Here is a 14,077-nt window from a genome sequence, read left to right as displayed (position 1 = left end):
AGTAATTTTGTATCATCTGCAAATTTTGCCACCTCACTGTTTACCCCTTTTTCCAGATCACTTATGAATATGTTGAATAGTACTTGTCCCAGTACAGATCCCTGGGGGACACTACTATTTACCTCTCTCCATTCAGAAACCTGGTCATTTAGTCCTACCAGTTGTTTCCTGTCTTATTGGAATTGGAAAAGGTACAGAAAAGGGCAACAAAATGATTAGGGGTATGGAACAGCTTCCATTGAGAAGAGATTAATAAGATTGGGACTTTTCAGCTTGGAAAAGAGACAACTAAGGGGGGATATGATAGAGGTCTATAAAAGCATGACTGGTGTGGAGAAAGTCAATAAGGAAGTGTTATTTACTTCTTCTCATAACACAAGAATTAGGGGTCATCAAATGAAATTAATAGGCAGCAGGTTTATAACAAATAAAAGAAAGTATTTCTTTACACAACACACAGTCAACCATTGGAAATCTTTGCCAGGGGATGTTGTGAAGACCAAGACTATAACAGGGCTTAAAAAGAATTTAGATGAATTTATGAAGGATAGCTCCATCAATTACTATTATCCAGGATGGGCAGGGATAGTGACCACAGCCTCTGTTTGCCAGATGCTGGGAATGGGCGACAGGGGACAGATCACTTGATGATTACCTGTTCTGTTCTTTCCCTCTGAAGCACCTGGCATTGGCCACCGTCAGAAGACAGGATACTGGTGTAGATGGATCTTTGATCTGACCCAGTATGGCCGTTCTTATGTACTTTGGTTTGAATTCCTGACAGACCTGGCAGCAGTCCATGGCACGAGTCTCTCCCAGGCATGTCAGACAGCTGGAGTGTGCGTCACTCACAGGCATGGGTTTGCTGTAGGAGGCACAGGGTTTGTAACCCATGAACCAAAGCATGCTGCGTTACCGGGTTTGGACAAAACTCCGCTGGGAGGGCAAGAAGTGCCAACTAACTATATATAATTAATCTACAACAGTTCAAACTGAGAAAATAAAGAACTGGGATAGCAAGAACAGGGACAAGGACTAAACCAGTGAGTAAGAGTTTGCTGAAGTAAGCGGAGCTGTTCCAAGGACCATTACGGGCAGTAAGAAGGAACTGAGAAGGTGAAAAGAGCCGGCCGGGCCTCTTATATTGGTGAATGAGCACACAGCACCAGGTGCGCTAGAGCCGGTCTGATGGATACCACTGAGGGAAAAATCTCTGGTGACTGTGCAGATGGCATGCATACACCTAACCTGGAATGGATATGAGCAAGCACTCGAAGAAGAAGAAGTTTTATGACGTGAGGCTTAAGGAGCTCAACTTATTCTGCTTACTGACGAGACAGTTGAGAAGTGACTTGATTGCTGCATATAGTTTTTTAGAAACTGTGACACACTGTACCTTAAAATAGCACCCTGTAGCCCCCATATTCATCATTCTTATATGGTTGTGATATTTTATACAAAGCATGCCATGTAAGGTATAATATGAAAGGTCATGAGCTGCTGAAACCTGTTGTTCTGTCCAAATAGGTATATCATTAGTGTGTATAAAGTTATGAGATGTTGTTGTATGGTTGTCACTGAAATAGGCTGTAAATTTGCTAATGATATACAAAGGGCCCACACCCAGGAGGGTGCTCCATGACCTTTAATCAGCAGAGGAGTTGTAATCAAGGAATTTTCAATTAAATGAGTTGCATAAGTCCACACAATGGAGGCATACTTGATTACTGTGACTCAACAAAGCCCACCAGGCATGTGAACACTGTGACTCAGCAAAGCTCACTGGAACATGTCTGCTCAAATTTCTCCCAGGGACATGGATTGAGGGTATAAAATAAGGAACAGTTGCAGCATGTCTTGGCCTTTCTCCTCCCCCACCTACACTGGAAGCAACTAGCACGCTGAGAAGATGAAAATGTCAGTAGAGGAGGCTGGTCCAGGCGTCATGGGGAAGTCTGCATATTAAGGACTGTAACATCCAGTGGAGTGAGAAAATTGCTGATCTAAATACTGCCTAGTGTGATAAGGTCTATGATTTAGTTTTTGTTTTCCTTGGTAACTATCTCTGACCTTTTTATGCCTAACACTTATGATCACTTACAATCTATCTTTCTGTAGTCAATATTATTAGTTATATTTTAACTAAAACAGTGTATTTTGCTTGAAGTGCTTGGGAAACCTCAGCTCAGAAAAGCTGGTGAATGTTCTCTCCACGTTGCGGGAGGGGTAGACTGGGTAATAAACTTACACTGGTCAGACTTTTGACCAGGGCAGGACAATATAGCTCTTGGGTGCAAGGCTGGGGAGCTGGGGGGAATTCCCTGGAGCCTCTCTATTGTTAGTTCATGAGTGGCTGGGAGCAGCATTCATAAAACTCAGCTGGGTATGTCCCTGCCTTTGGATGTCTGTGTAAGTGCAGTATCTGCCAAAGGTTTGCAGCTTGTCACAGCACCACAGTGTGAGAGGAAGCCCAGGCTGGTGGGACAGAGGGCTCAGCAGTTCCCCAGTTCCAGGTTGCACCCTGGGAATCCTGTCACATACATGGACCAGATATCTGATAAAGGGGGACACGGTTCAGTCTTGCTGACAAAGTCATAACAAGATCCAATGGCTGGAAGGTGAAGTTAAACAAATTCAACCTTGAAATAAGATGCCATTTTCTAGCCTAAAGGGTAATTAAACATTGGAACAGCTTACCATCATTTGGAGTCTTTAAAATCACATTAGAGATCTTTCTAAAAGATATGCTTTAATCAAGATTCTGGGAGAGATTCTACAGCCCTTGTATGTGCATGGTTTCCTGCATGGTCATAGTGGTCCCTTCTGACTCTGAAATCTGTGAATCTATGAATCCCTTGTTCATTACCTCTCTTCATAAGCCATGGAGAGAACAAAAAGCTCCACATTGCCCTCAACATGCTCATAACACTTGCAGCTCTGCATTAGGACAAGGAATATTATCAAATTGAATGCTTCAGGGTTTCAGCTGGCTGTTTGCAGGAGTCAGGAAGGATTTCCTTCTGCCCCCAAAATGCAAAATTGACCAGATGTACCCTGGGTTTTTTCCCACCTTCGTCTGAAGCATCAATGTGTATGTAATTACCCACAACTGGAGATGAGATACTGGATGGGTGGATCAGGACTTTGAGGAGTCCTCGTTCTTAGATGATTGGCTGGTATGCCTTGTTCATATGCCCAGAGTCCAACTGAGCACCAGATTTTAGGGAAGGAATTTTCCCCCAGATCTACTTGGCAGGGACTTTTGGGTTTTTTTCCTCCTTCTTCTTCAGCATGGGGCAGGGATTACATGCTGGGATCATCTAGGCATATCTCACCTTGTCAATTCCCTGCCATTGCAGGAGCCCTGGTGGTATTTTGGTGTATCCTGTTCTCTGCCTGTGGCTCACAACAGTTTAGTCATCCAAGGACTGAAAGGCTTTGGTCTGATTAAAGTGATTGGACTTTATCTAGGGATAACTGGGTGAAATTTAATGCCTTGTGATACAGGAAGGCAATCTAGATGATTTAATAGTTCTGGGCTTAAGTGCTATGAAACAATAAATTATTAGCATATTGTTACTGGAGAAAATATTTACATTAATTAAAATATCAGTTTTTGAAGTGTACATATTGTGGACTATATTTCACATACATTGACAACAGCTACTGATGGAGTTCTAGTGCACAGAAGGTCTCCATATGAATATCCAACAGCCCCTCGATATCTTCCACCCCTATAATACAAAATAGAGTAAACGATACAAAATACTGAATTGATATTAAACTGTTCTCTATAGTTGTAAATAAATTCAGTCTAAGTAAAAGAGTGATATATCAGATCTGTATATAGATTTATAAGAAAACAATTTCTTCTTGTAAATACATCTTCTCATTACATAAATGTCTACGAATCCAGAGTTACTAGCTAAAGTTTGTCCTATCAGAACCAATTGGAAATATCTTTGCTGAAGTGTCTTCTGCTGAGAGCAGTGACCGTATTAAAAGATAAATCACTTATGTGAGGACAAATGATGACCTAGATGACCTCCTGAGGTCACTTCCAACCCTGATCTTCTATCATTCAAATACACATGGAAGTTTTAAAATATCTATTTGTTTCCAGCTGCTGATTTCACTTTGTGACAGGATATCTGACGGGGGATTTAATTCTAGAAATTGCCTTCAAGTATTCTGGTACATACTCTTGAGATGATAGGGTGTTGGTGGGCTCTGAGTATGCTTACTATGTATGACTGCCTGCACTTTCAGGTTCCAATTTAGCACAGTACTTAAACCCATGTAAAATCCCAATGAGTTCAATGGGATTTAACCACATGCTTAAAGGTTAGGTATGGGCCTTGGAGAGCTAGCATGAAGGGGGTTCTGAAAGAGTATGTAAAAACTGAGGGAACTAAATCCAAAGTTTGACCAGCTTAATTTGTTTCCTGTGTCTTCAAACATGGACTGCTAACTCCTGGATATTGATGCCCAAACCTCACTGTTAGCAAACAGCACCTTGACCAGTCAGAAACATTAAAACTTTTAGTACCCTCTCCTAGTTCCTCATCCATGCTGCAGCTCCAATTCTAAATCTATAACTAGCAGCACTTGTAAAATTCCTTTCAGATGGCTGGTTATAGCTAGACAACAAAACTAACTAGAAAATTTAAAAAATAAGTAACCTCAATTTTCTGACCTGTAATTGGAAGTTCTTTAAGATGTGTGGTCTTTATCAGTATTTCTCACACGGGATGTTGCATGCACACCCTGTGCCTGAGTCCGGAAATTCTAACAAGCAGTGTCTGCTGCTCATGTGCAGAACACCTCCTCGTGCTCCTGACCAAGGGCATAAGAAGCAGTGTGGGCTGATGCCTCTCCAGTTCCTCTTCTTACTGCAAACCCAACAGAATTCAAAGCAGAGGGTACGGAGGGCAGGAAGTGGAATATAGATAGGGACACACATCTCAAATAACCTCCAGTTACAGATGAGTAACCTCCATTTCTTCTTTGAGTGCTGCTCCCTACGTGTATTCCACGTGTGGGTGATTGACAAGCAATGCTAATTGGAGTGCGATGAAGCCAGCAGCAAAGAAGCTTGCAGTCCTTCAGTTCGCACTGCCCCATCTATAGCAGAGGCCTCACCCAGCACCTTGTATCTAGCAACCATGTGGACAGAGCTCTAGGTGGCTGCCCTGTTTGAAACTTTGTTCAGGGATGCTGTAGAGGCAGCTTGTGCTCTTGTAGAGTGTGCCCTGACTCCATATTGACCAGGGCATGTCTGACATGGAGGGAAAGAATTATTTCCTCTTCAGCTGAAGCAAGGGGTTTCAGAAAAAAAGGTAGGTAAAAGGATACTTTGGTTGATATGGAATTCAGAAATAACCTTAGGGAGGAAATTAGAATTGAGGAAATAGGATACCTTTTCTCTGTAAAACCCATATAAGGAAGGGTCTCCCAACTCACTTACTCTCCTGGCCGAAGTGATAACTAAAAATGCAACTTTTTTGGACAGATAGGACATGGAAGGCTTCACCAAGGATTCAGATGGTGAGCTGATGAGGGTTCACAGGACGAGATGGTGTGTGATTAAGGTGTAGATTTGACCATTGGAGGAAAGGTACTTGGGAGAGTGAAAACAGAATACCCATCTACTGGAGGAAGGAAGGCATTAATTGCTGTAAAATGGACCTGCAGTGAGCGAATGGAAAGGCCTAAGTTTTTCAGAGACCAGAGACAATCCAAAATCACCAGAATACCTGCAGTACCTGGAGAAGGATGATTATGCCACACCCAGGTAGAGAAATATCTCCATTTAGGTAGGTAGTAGGTCCTAGTTGAATCTTTCCTACTTTTGGTATGGACAGCCTGAACAGGTGCAGAAGAGGAGCATTCCATTTCCAATGCCCATTCGAACACCAGGCCGCAAGACGGAGTGAGTCTGGATTAAGGTGTCTGCTTCTATCCCCCTCCTGAGTTAGGAGATCTGGAAAGGGGTGGATCCTGATTGGGGGACAGGCTGATATTTTCAAGAGCATTAGGAATCAAAAGTGCCTAGGTCAACTGGGTGCTAGGAGAATGACTCTAGTCCTGTCATGATGGATCTTTCTCAGAACCTGTTTTATCAGGGGAATGGGAGGAAAGGCATATCTCAGATTGTTTCTCCATGACAACAGGAGAGCATTGCCCTGGGAGTCATGGCCCGTAGTACCTCTGGAGTAGAACAAGAAAGTATTCTGTTAGTTTGGGACACAAAGATATCAAATTGAGTTTTTCCTCACTAAGTGTATATTTCGCTCAGGGTAGAGTTGAACATTGTTGTTACAGTAATATTATAGTAATGTTATAGGTTATAATTTCATGTATGTAGTTATGAGGCTGAAAATGTGTCCTCATGGCTTAAAATTAGCCCTGGCAAAGACTATCCAAGAGCAGAGAGGCAGTTCACACCTCATCAGGACAGGTATGGGAAAACCCAGCCCAGCCTCACAGGAACAAAGTATGCTGGCTTAGACAGCAACAAAAGAATCTGTTGGACTATCAAGTGAGTCACCCCCCTTCCATTGGCCAGTTTTGGACTGCGATGAAGTAATGCTCACCTGACTCTGAAGGGGGGGGGGAGTATAGCCAAGAGGGAAGAAAGAACATGATAAAAGGAGAGACGTTTGCCATGCTCTCTCTCTCTCTTCCACCTACATCTACAGACATCAATAAATAGATTGGGCTACATTGGGATTTGTTTTTAAGTGACTTTCCAGTGGTTCTCAACCTGCAGTCCGCGGGCCACTTGTGGCCAATTAGCACAGAGCTGCAGCTCATGTGACATCCTCAGGTCATACAGGTAGTATTGGATGCAGCCAACAATGGTAAATAGGTTGAGAACCACCAGCTGGTGGAGACCATAAAGGTGTTTATCTTAAACATCAGCCTTCCAGGACCTAAACCAAAAGGTTGTCTTCTGGCTACTGTACTGGTCGCCAGTGCTTTGGAGACAAAACATAGGGGTCAAAGAGTATATCTGAGATGACAACTGCTGCCAGAAAACTTATGGAGCATGGATGTCATATATACAAGAAAGAGGAAGGAGAGAGAGGAAGTCCCTTTCAGGTGAAATTACTGAATCCTTTACCACAAAAGTAAATGGCTCTATTCACCTTGGGAAGTGTCAGATTTGAACACAGCATACACATTCTGAGCTTTCTTAGAGATCCATTTAGGTTTATTATGGCATTTCCATTTTCACTTTCACATCTTCTAGGAAGTACAGTGGGACGCACATCTCCTTTCTCTGAAGTTCAAAGGAAATATATCTAGACATCTCTCCTTGTTTTCTTGCTTGGTCTTTGTCTCTGCAGAGGGTTCCAGCTGTATATGAACAATATTAAATTCTTTCCTTATCACCAGGGACATATCATGAAGGAAAAGTCTTTCCTGAGTCTTTTCTTTATATTCCTCCAGTTCAGAGTTCATATCTATCTGGTACAAGCCAGAAATTTAAGGAAAAAGGCTGATTTACCATTATCTGGAGCAAAGCCCCAGCATTCAGAAGGGCGTTTTGCGGGCAGTTAGCTACAGTAGCCGAGGCAGGGTCTGAGGAACTAAACATCTATTGCTGGGTTGAGAGTGCTGAAACAGTCTAATGACAAGATATGTGATGGTTTCTAAAGCTTTACCTTTGTGATGGCTGCGTCACTGGATTAGGCCTCACCAGGACTGTTAGTGAAACCATGGATGCTGAAATGGAAAGTTCTTATGGGCTGCCCTGAGAAGTGCTACTGGAGAGAGAACCTTTGATCTTCTTTTACTGTTGTTCAGGACGAGACAGATTATGACTCCCTTGCTGAAACCAGAGGTATTGTTGAACCACCAGCCCTGACATGGGCCCTTTGAGCTCTTCGTTGCTTCTGGAGTTAAGCACTGAAGGCACTTCTATATTCATCCTGCCTTTTAACAGGCTTGTCTCCAATTGCAGGCTACACAGTGGGCCTGTGATGACCTCTACTTATTGTATCAAGTACAAATATTTAACCAAATAATCCACAGTAAACTTGGCCTCCCATGTGTTTCTTTGAATACCTCTACCTGTTGTCTCCTCATATATTTAGATAGTCAGCTCTTTTGGGACAGGGATTGATTTTGTATTATATGTTACATGGGTGTCATGGTGGATAATCAGCTGAACATGAGCTTCCAGTGCAATGTGGGACCAAAAGGGCTAACATGCTCCTTGTATCTATAAACAGGGGGACACTGAGTATAAGGAGAGAGGTTATATCAGCCCTCTATTTGATATTGGTGCAACTGCTAGTGGAATATTTTGTCCAGGTCTGGTGTCCACAATTCAAGAAGGTTGTTGAAAACTGAAGAGGATTCAGACAAGAACCATGAGAATAATTAAGGAATGGAAAAATGCTTTATTGAGATATATTCAAGGAGCTTAATCTGTCTTGGTTATCAAATAGAAGGTTAAGGGGTGACTTGATCAATGTCTGTACATACCTACATGAGCAACTGGAATCTGATAATAGAGGGCTCTTAAGAATAGCAGACAAAGCTATAACAAAATCCAATGGTTGGAAATTGAGGCTAGGCAAATGTAGACTAGAAAGAAGGCACATATTTTAACAGTGAGGGTAGTTAACCATTGGAACATTTTCCAAAGGTTGTGGTGGATTCTCCATCACTGGCAATTTTAAAATCAAGATTGGATTTTTTTTCCAAAAGATATGCGCTAGTTCAAACAGCAATTAATTCAGGAAAGTCCTATGACCTGTTTTATGCAGGTTAGACAAGACAATCATAACAATTACTTCTGGATTTATAATCTATGTATGTTTGCACAGTTCCTAGCACACTGGGGCCCTGGTTCCTGAATAGTGAATAAAGCAGAGTTCTGTAGAGCTCAAGCCCGAGCAAATCTGCCCCAATAATCAATGAGAACATAAGAACATAAGAATGGACATACTGGGTCAGACCAAAGGTCCCTCCAGCCCCAGTATCCTGTCTACCGACTGTCTGCCACGTGCCCCAGAGGGAGTGAACCTAACAGGTAATGATCAAGTGATCTCTCTCCTGCCATCCATTTCCACTCTCTGACAAATAGAGGCTAGGGACACCATTCCTTACCCATCCTGGCTAATAGCTATTAATGGACTTAACCTCCATGAATGTATCTAGTTCTCTTTTAAACCCTGTTATAGTCCTAGCCTTAACAACCTCCTCAGGCAAGGAGTTCCACAGGTTGACTGTGCACTGTGTGAAGAACTTCCTTTTATTTGTGTTAAACGTGCTGCCCATTAATTTCATTTGATGGCCCCTAGTTCTTACATTATGGAAACAAGTAAATAACTTTTCCTTATTCACTTTCTCCACACCACTCATGATTTTATATACCTCTATCATATCCCCCCTTAATCTCCTCTTTTCCAAGCTGAAAAGTCCTAGCCTCTTTAATCTCTCCTCCTATGGGACCTGTTCCAAAGCGCTAATCATTTTAGTTGCCCTTTTCTGAACTTTTTCTAATGCCAGTATATCTTTTTTGAGATGAGGAGACCACATCTGTACACAGTATTCAAGATGTGGGCGTACCATGGATTTATATAAGGGCAATAAGATATTCTCCATCTTATTCTCTATCCCCTTTTTAATGGTTCCTAACATCCTCTTTGCTTTTTTGACTGCCACTGCACACTGCGTGGATAGCAAAGACTATCCACGATGACTCCAAGATTTCTTTCCTGATTAGTTGTAGCTAAATTAGCCCCCATCATATTCTATGTATAGTTGGGGTTATTTTTTCCAATGTGCATTACTTTGCATTTATCAACATTAAATTTCATTTGCCATTTTGTTGCCCAATCACTTAGTTTCGTGAGATCTTTTTGAAGCTCTTCACAATCTGCTTTGGTCTTAACTATCTTCAGCAGTTTAGTATCGTCTACAAACTTTGCCACATCACTGTTTACCCATTTCTCCAGATCATTTATTAATAAATTCAATAGGATTCTTTCTAGGACTGACCCTTGGGGAACACCACTAGTTACCCCTCTCCATTCTGAAAATTTACCATTTATTCCTACCCTTTGTTCCCTGTCTTTTGACCAGTTCTCAATCCATGAAAGGATCTTCCCTTATCCCATGACAACTTAATTTATGTAACAGCCTTTGGTGAGGGACCTTGTCAAAGGCTTTCTGGAAATCTAAGTACACTATGTCCACTGGATCCCCCTTGTCCACATGTTTGTTGACCCCTTCAAAGAACTCTAATAGATTTGTAAGACATGATTTTCCTTTACAGAAACCATGTTGACTTTTGCCCAACAAGTTATGTTCTTCTATGTGTCTGACAATTTTATTCTTTACTATTGTTTCAACTAATTTGCCCGGTACTGACGTTAGACTTACCGGTCTGTAATTGCCGGGATAACCTCTAGCGCCCTTTTTAAATATTGGCGTTACATTAGCTAACTTCCAGTCATTGGGTACAGAAGCTGATTTAAAGGACAGGTTACAAACCATAGTTAATAGTTCCGCAACTTCACATTTGAGTTCTTTCAGAACTCTTGGGTGAATGCCATCTGGTCCTGGTGACTTGTTACTGTTAAATTTATCAATTAATTCCAAAACCTCCTCTAGTGACACTTCAATCTATGACAATTCTTCAGATTTATCACCTACAAAGCATTGCTCAGATTTAGGAATCTCCCTAACATCCTCAGGATGTGAAGACTGAGGCAAAGAATTCATTTAGTTTCTCCGCAACGACTTTATCGTCTTTAAGTGCTCCTTTTGTATCTCGATCGTCCAGGGGCCCCACTGGTTGTTTAGCAGGCTTCCTGCTTCTGATGTGCTTAAAAACATTTTGTTATTACCTTTGAGTTTTTGGCTAGCTGTTCTTCAAACTCCTTTTTGGCACTTATTACATTTTTACACTTAATTTGGCAGTGTTTATGCTCCTTTCTATTTACCTCACTAGGATCCGACTTCCACTTTTTAAAAGATGCCTTTTTATATGTCACTGCTTCTTTTACATGGTTGTTAAGCCACGGTGGCTCTTTTTTAGTTCTTTTACTGTGTTTTTTAATTTGGAGTATACATTTAAGTTGGGCCTCTATTATGGTGTCTTTGAAAAGTGTCCATGCAGCTTGAAGGGATTTCACTCTAGTCACTGTACCTTTTAATTTCTGTTTAACTAGCCTCCTAATTTTTGTATAGTTCCCCTTTCTGAAATTAAATGCCACAGTGTTGGGCTGTTGAGGTGTTCTTCCCACCACAGGAATGTTAAATGTTATTATATTATGGTCACTATTTCCAAGTGGTCCTGTTATAGTTACCTCTTGGACCAGATCCTGCACTCTACTCAGGACTAAATTGAGAATTGCCTCTTCCCTTGTGGGTTCCTGTACCAACTGTTCCAAGAAGCAGTCATTTAATTACAAGAAACAAACTGAATAAGAAACTGTATGACTGGCCAAACATTTAGAATTTGTGCAGGGTTTCTCATTTGCTTTGTCCAGTGGGGGTCAGGAAGTCTGGAAGCCATCTACGCTGTTGCATAGGAAGTAGAATGAACTGAGGATTTCCCCATACATGTGGAGATTATTGAGCTCCTTATGCCTCTTAGGCTACAGAACCCAAAGAAAAACCCAATGCTGCAATGGCCTGTTGGGCTATGCAGGAGAATAATGGAAGCATGGGGGGGGGGACTTAGTCTAGTTTCCAAACAAATTCTTGCAAAATATCTTTAAATTCTGAATTTAGTATTGGCAGTAATAACTATAAAGAACAGTATTACCATATTTTTAAAAGATTAAAATAAAATAATCTTACACAATTAATTCTGCGTGGTCAAATTGTACACGGCCCATTAGGGAATTTCTAACATAATCTGAATAAAATAGAAGAACGTCATCCAAAAGGCGAGTGATTGTAAAGAGATCCCTTTCTGTCCAAAGCTCTAATCCAATCAGAACAACATGAAGGCCAAATGGACGGTACATCTAAAAACACAAATATTAAAAAAATCATCTACATGTAACACTTTCAAACTATGATCCTTCACATAATCCACGTTGCTGGTGTCACTCCCCAGTCTATGTTCCTGTTTACCTCTTCAGCCACAGGAGCTGCACTACAGCTCAGAATAAAACCATAACCTTAAAGGGATACTGTTGCTGATCTGAAAAATCTTATTTCTGGCTGGAAAAATGTTTACATATTATAGTTACAAACAACACTCATGACTACTAAAGGTGAAATAATTTACCAGAAAAATATCTATTTTTTATTTGTTTATTTTGTGCAATTGGCTGTACTTTTGCTGTTCTGGTGATAGTCACTTCCACTTTCTGTCTCATGTGTATCGTGCTTCCTGGAACTGAGCATAGGGGTTACTATTAATGACTTAAAATTATGTTGCAGACAACAATCCAACAATATGTTGGCAGCATGCTGAACTGAATGAGGCTTGATAGAGGACCGACGTATTAACTGTACTAATATGAAGTGAAACTTTTTATAGGGACCTCAAAATTGATATAAAAAAACCCACATTTCCAAAGTTCAAGTTTCTGGTAGAGCATCTTTTAAATAAGTATGTCCTGACATTTAGATAAAAAAAAAAAAAAACATTATTTTAAAAGCTATTTATTATGGTTCTTCTGCTCCCCATTGATATTTATAGGGTCTTTTCAGCAAGGGAGAATGGACAGACCTGAAAACAACACCAGAAACCAGCTAAGGCCTTTGTCTCCCACTCACCCCCTCCTCACCCCTAAAATAATCCAAAATTTCCTTTCTCTCTGCATGTAGTTAAAGGGCAAAGAAGCAGAGGGGGCAGACGGGTAAAACCTGTTCATCATCATCCAGATCCCTTAACATGGCAGGGGATCAGTGGAAACTTAGGGACAGTGCAGGAGAGCTCCCATCTTCCCAGACACTTAGCATAGTGCTGGATAGCATTGGGAGCCCAAGGGAGAGTGGGGGTGCAGTCAGGAGCACCGCCAGCTTTTTGCCGCCCTAGGCAGCGGAAGGTCCCGCCCCCGAAATGCCGACGATGAGCGGGGCGGCCGAAGATCCGGCTGCCGCGGTCACCGCCCCCCAACTGTTAGCACCCTAGGTGACCGCCTAGATCGCCTAATGGGTTGCGCCGGTGCTGGGTGCAGTGAGGGCTCTTTCTTTACTCCCTTGATTTTTAAATGGAGGTTTTAAATTCAATAGCCTTTTCAGGTACCTGATGACTGGAAGTTGGAGAGCTCCAGACCAGGCACAGGTCACTGTGTCCCCTCATGGCTAGGCATAGCATAGCAGCCCTTTTGTCTGTTCCCCTCTGCCAGCAGTCAATTGGGCCACTGCATGATCTGTTCTTTCTTTCGAACCAGCTCCCTGGCCAAGTCACTTAGAGCCTCACTCCTCCCAGAATAACAAAAAGTCCAAATAAATCTACCGTCTAATGATCCTTTTTCTGGGGCTACTCATACCAGAGGAAGAGTCCTTGGTCGCAACGTTATCCTCGAAGACAGAAGACCTCAAAGGGGATCTGGTCCTTAGAGATAGAGTCCACATTTCTCTTTTTGGGAGAAATGCTCCAAAAACTTCCCTTTCTTAGGGAAAGCATGCCTTAAGGTTGATAGGGCACTTAATCTGTCTGGGGACATATGTACAGGGGGGTTTCCTGACCTGGCTTAGAGGGTGGTTTCAGGCAACATTCCATAGCCAACAGTCTGAGCTTTATCTCTGTGTTCTTCCTAGCCCTGGAGTTGTGGGCCAAACAGAAGAAACACATCTGGGAGATGTGGGACTCCCTGAAGCAAAGGATACACTTGGAGCGCCCCTACCGGTATAGTATCAGAGGGGTAGCTGTGTTAGTCTGAATCTGTAAAAAGCAACAGAGGGTCCTGGGGCACCTTTAAGATTAACAGAAGTATTGGAGCACAAGCTTTCGTGGGTGAATGCCCACTTCATCAGACACAAGTAATGGAAATTTCCAGAGGCAGGTATAAATCAGTATGGAGATAACGAGGTTAGTTCAATCAGGGAGGGTGCTAGCAGAGCACCTCACCCCCCCCCCCCCCCCCCCCCC

General features: G+C 42.1%; 1 protein-coding gene across 1 annotated transcript in view; it reads right to left on the bottom strand.

Annotated features, from left to right (window-relative positions):
• The window catches only part of LOC117889022 (disintegrin and metalloproteinase domain-containing protein 20-like), a 137,152-nt gene that overhangs the window by 83,359 nt on the left and 39,716 nt on the right, over window positions 1-14,077 (bottom strand). Inside the window, exons 9-10 of the mRNA XM_034792864.1 lie at window positions 11,827-11,996; window positions 3,653-3,734 (exon numbers count right to left, since the gene is read on the bottom strand). Coding sequence (XP_034648755.1) covers window positions 3,653-3,734; window positions 11,827-11,996 — 252 coding nt within the window. The remainder of the gene's footprint in view (window positions 1-3,652; window positions 3,735-11,826; window positions 11,997-14,077) is intronic.

Source organism: Trachemys scripta, chromosome 1, assembly GCF_013100865.1.
Source record: "Trachemys scripta elegans isolate TJP31775 chromosome 1, CAS_Tse_1.0, whole genome shotgun sequence".
Taxonomy (NCBI): domain Eukaryota; kingdom Metazoa; phylum Chordata; order Testudines; family Emydidae; genus Trachemys; species Trachemys scripta.
Note: the sequence above shows the minus strand (reverse complement) of the source record. Positions and strands in the feature narration are given on the sequence as shown.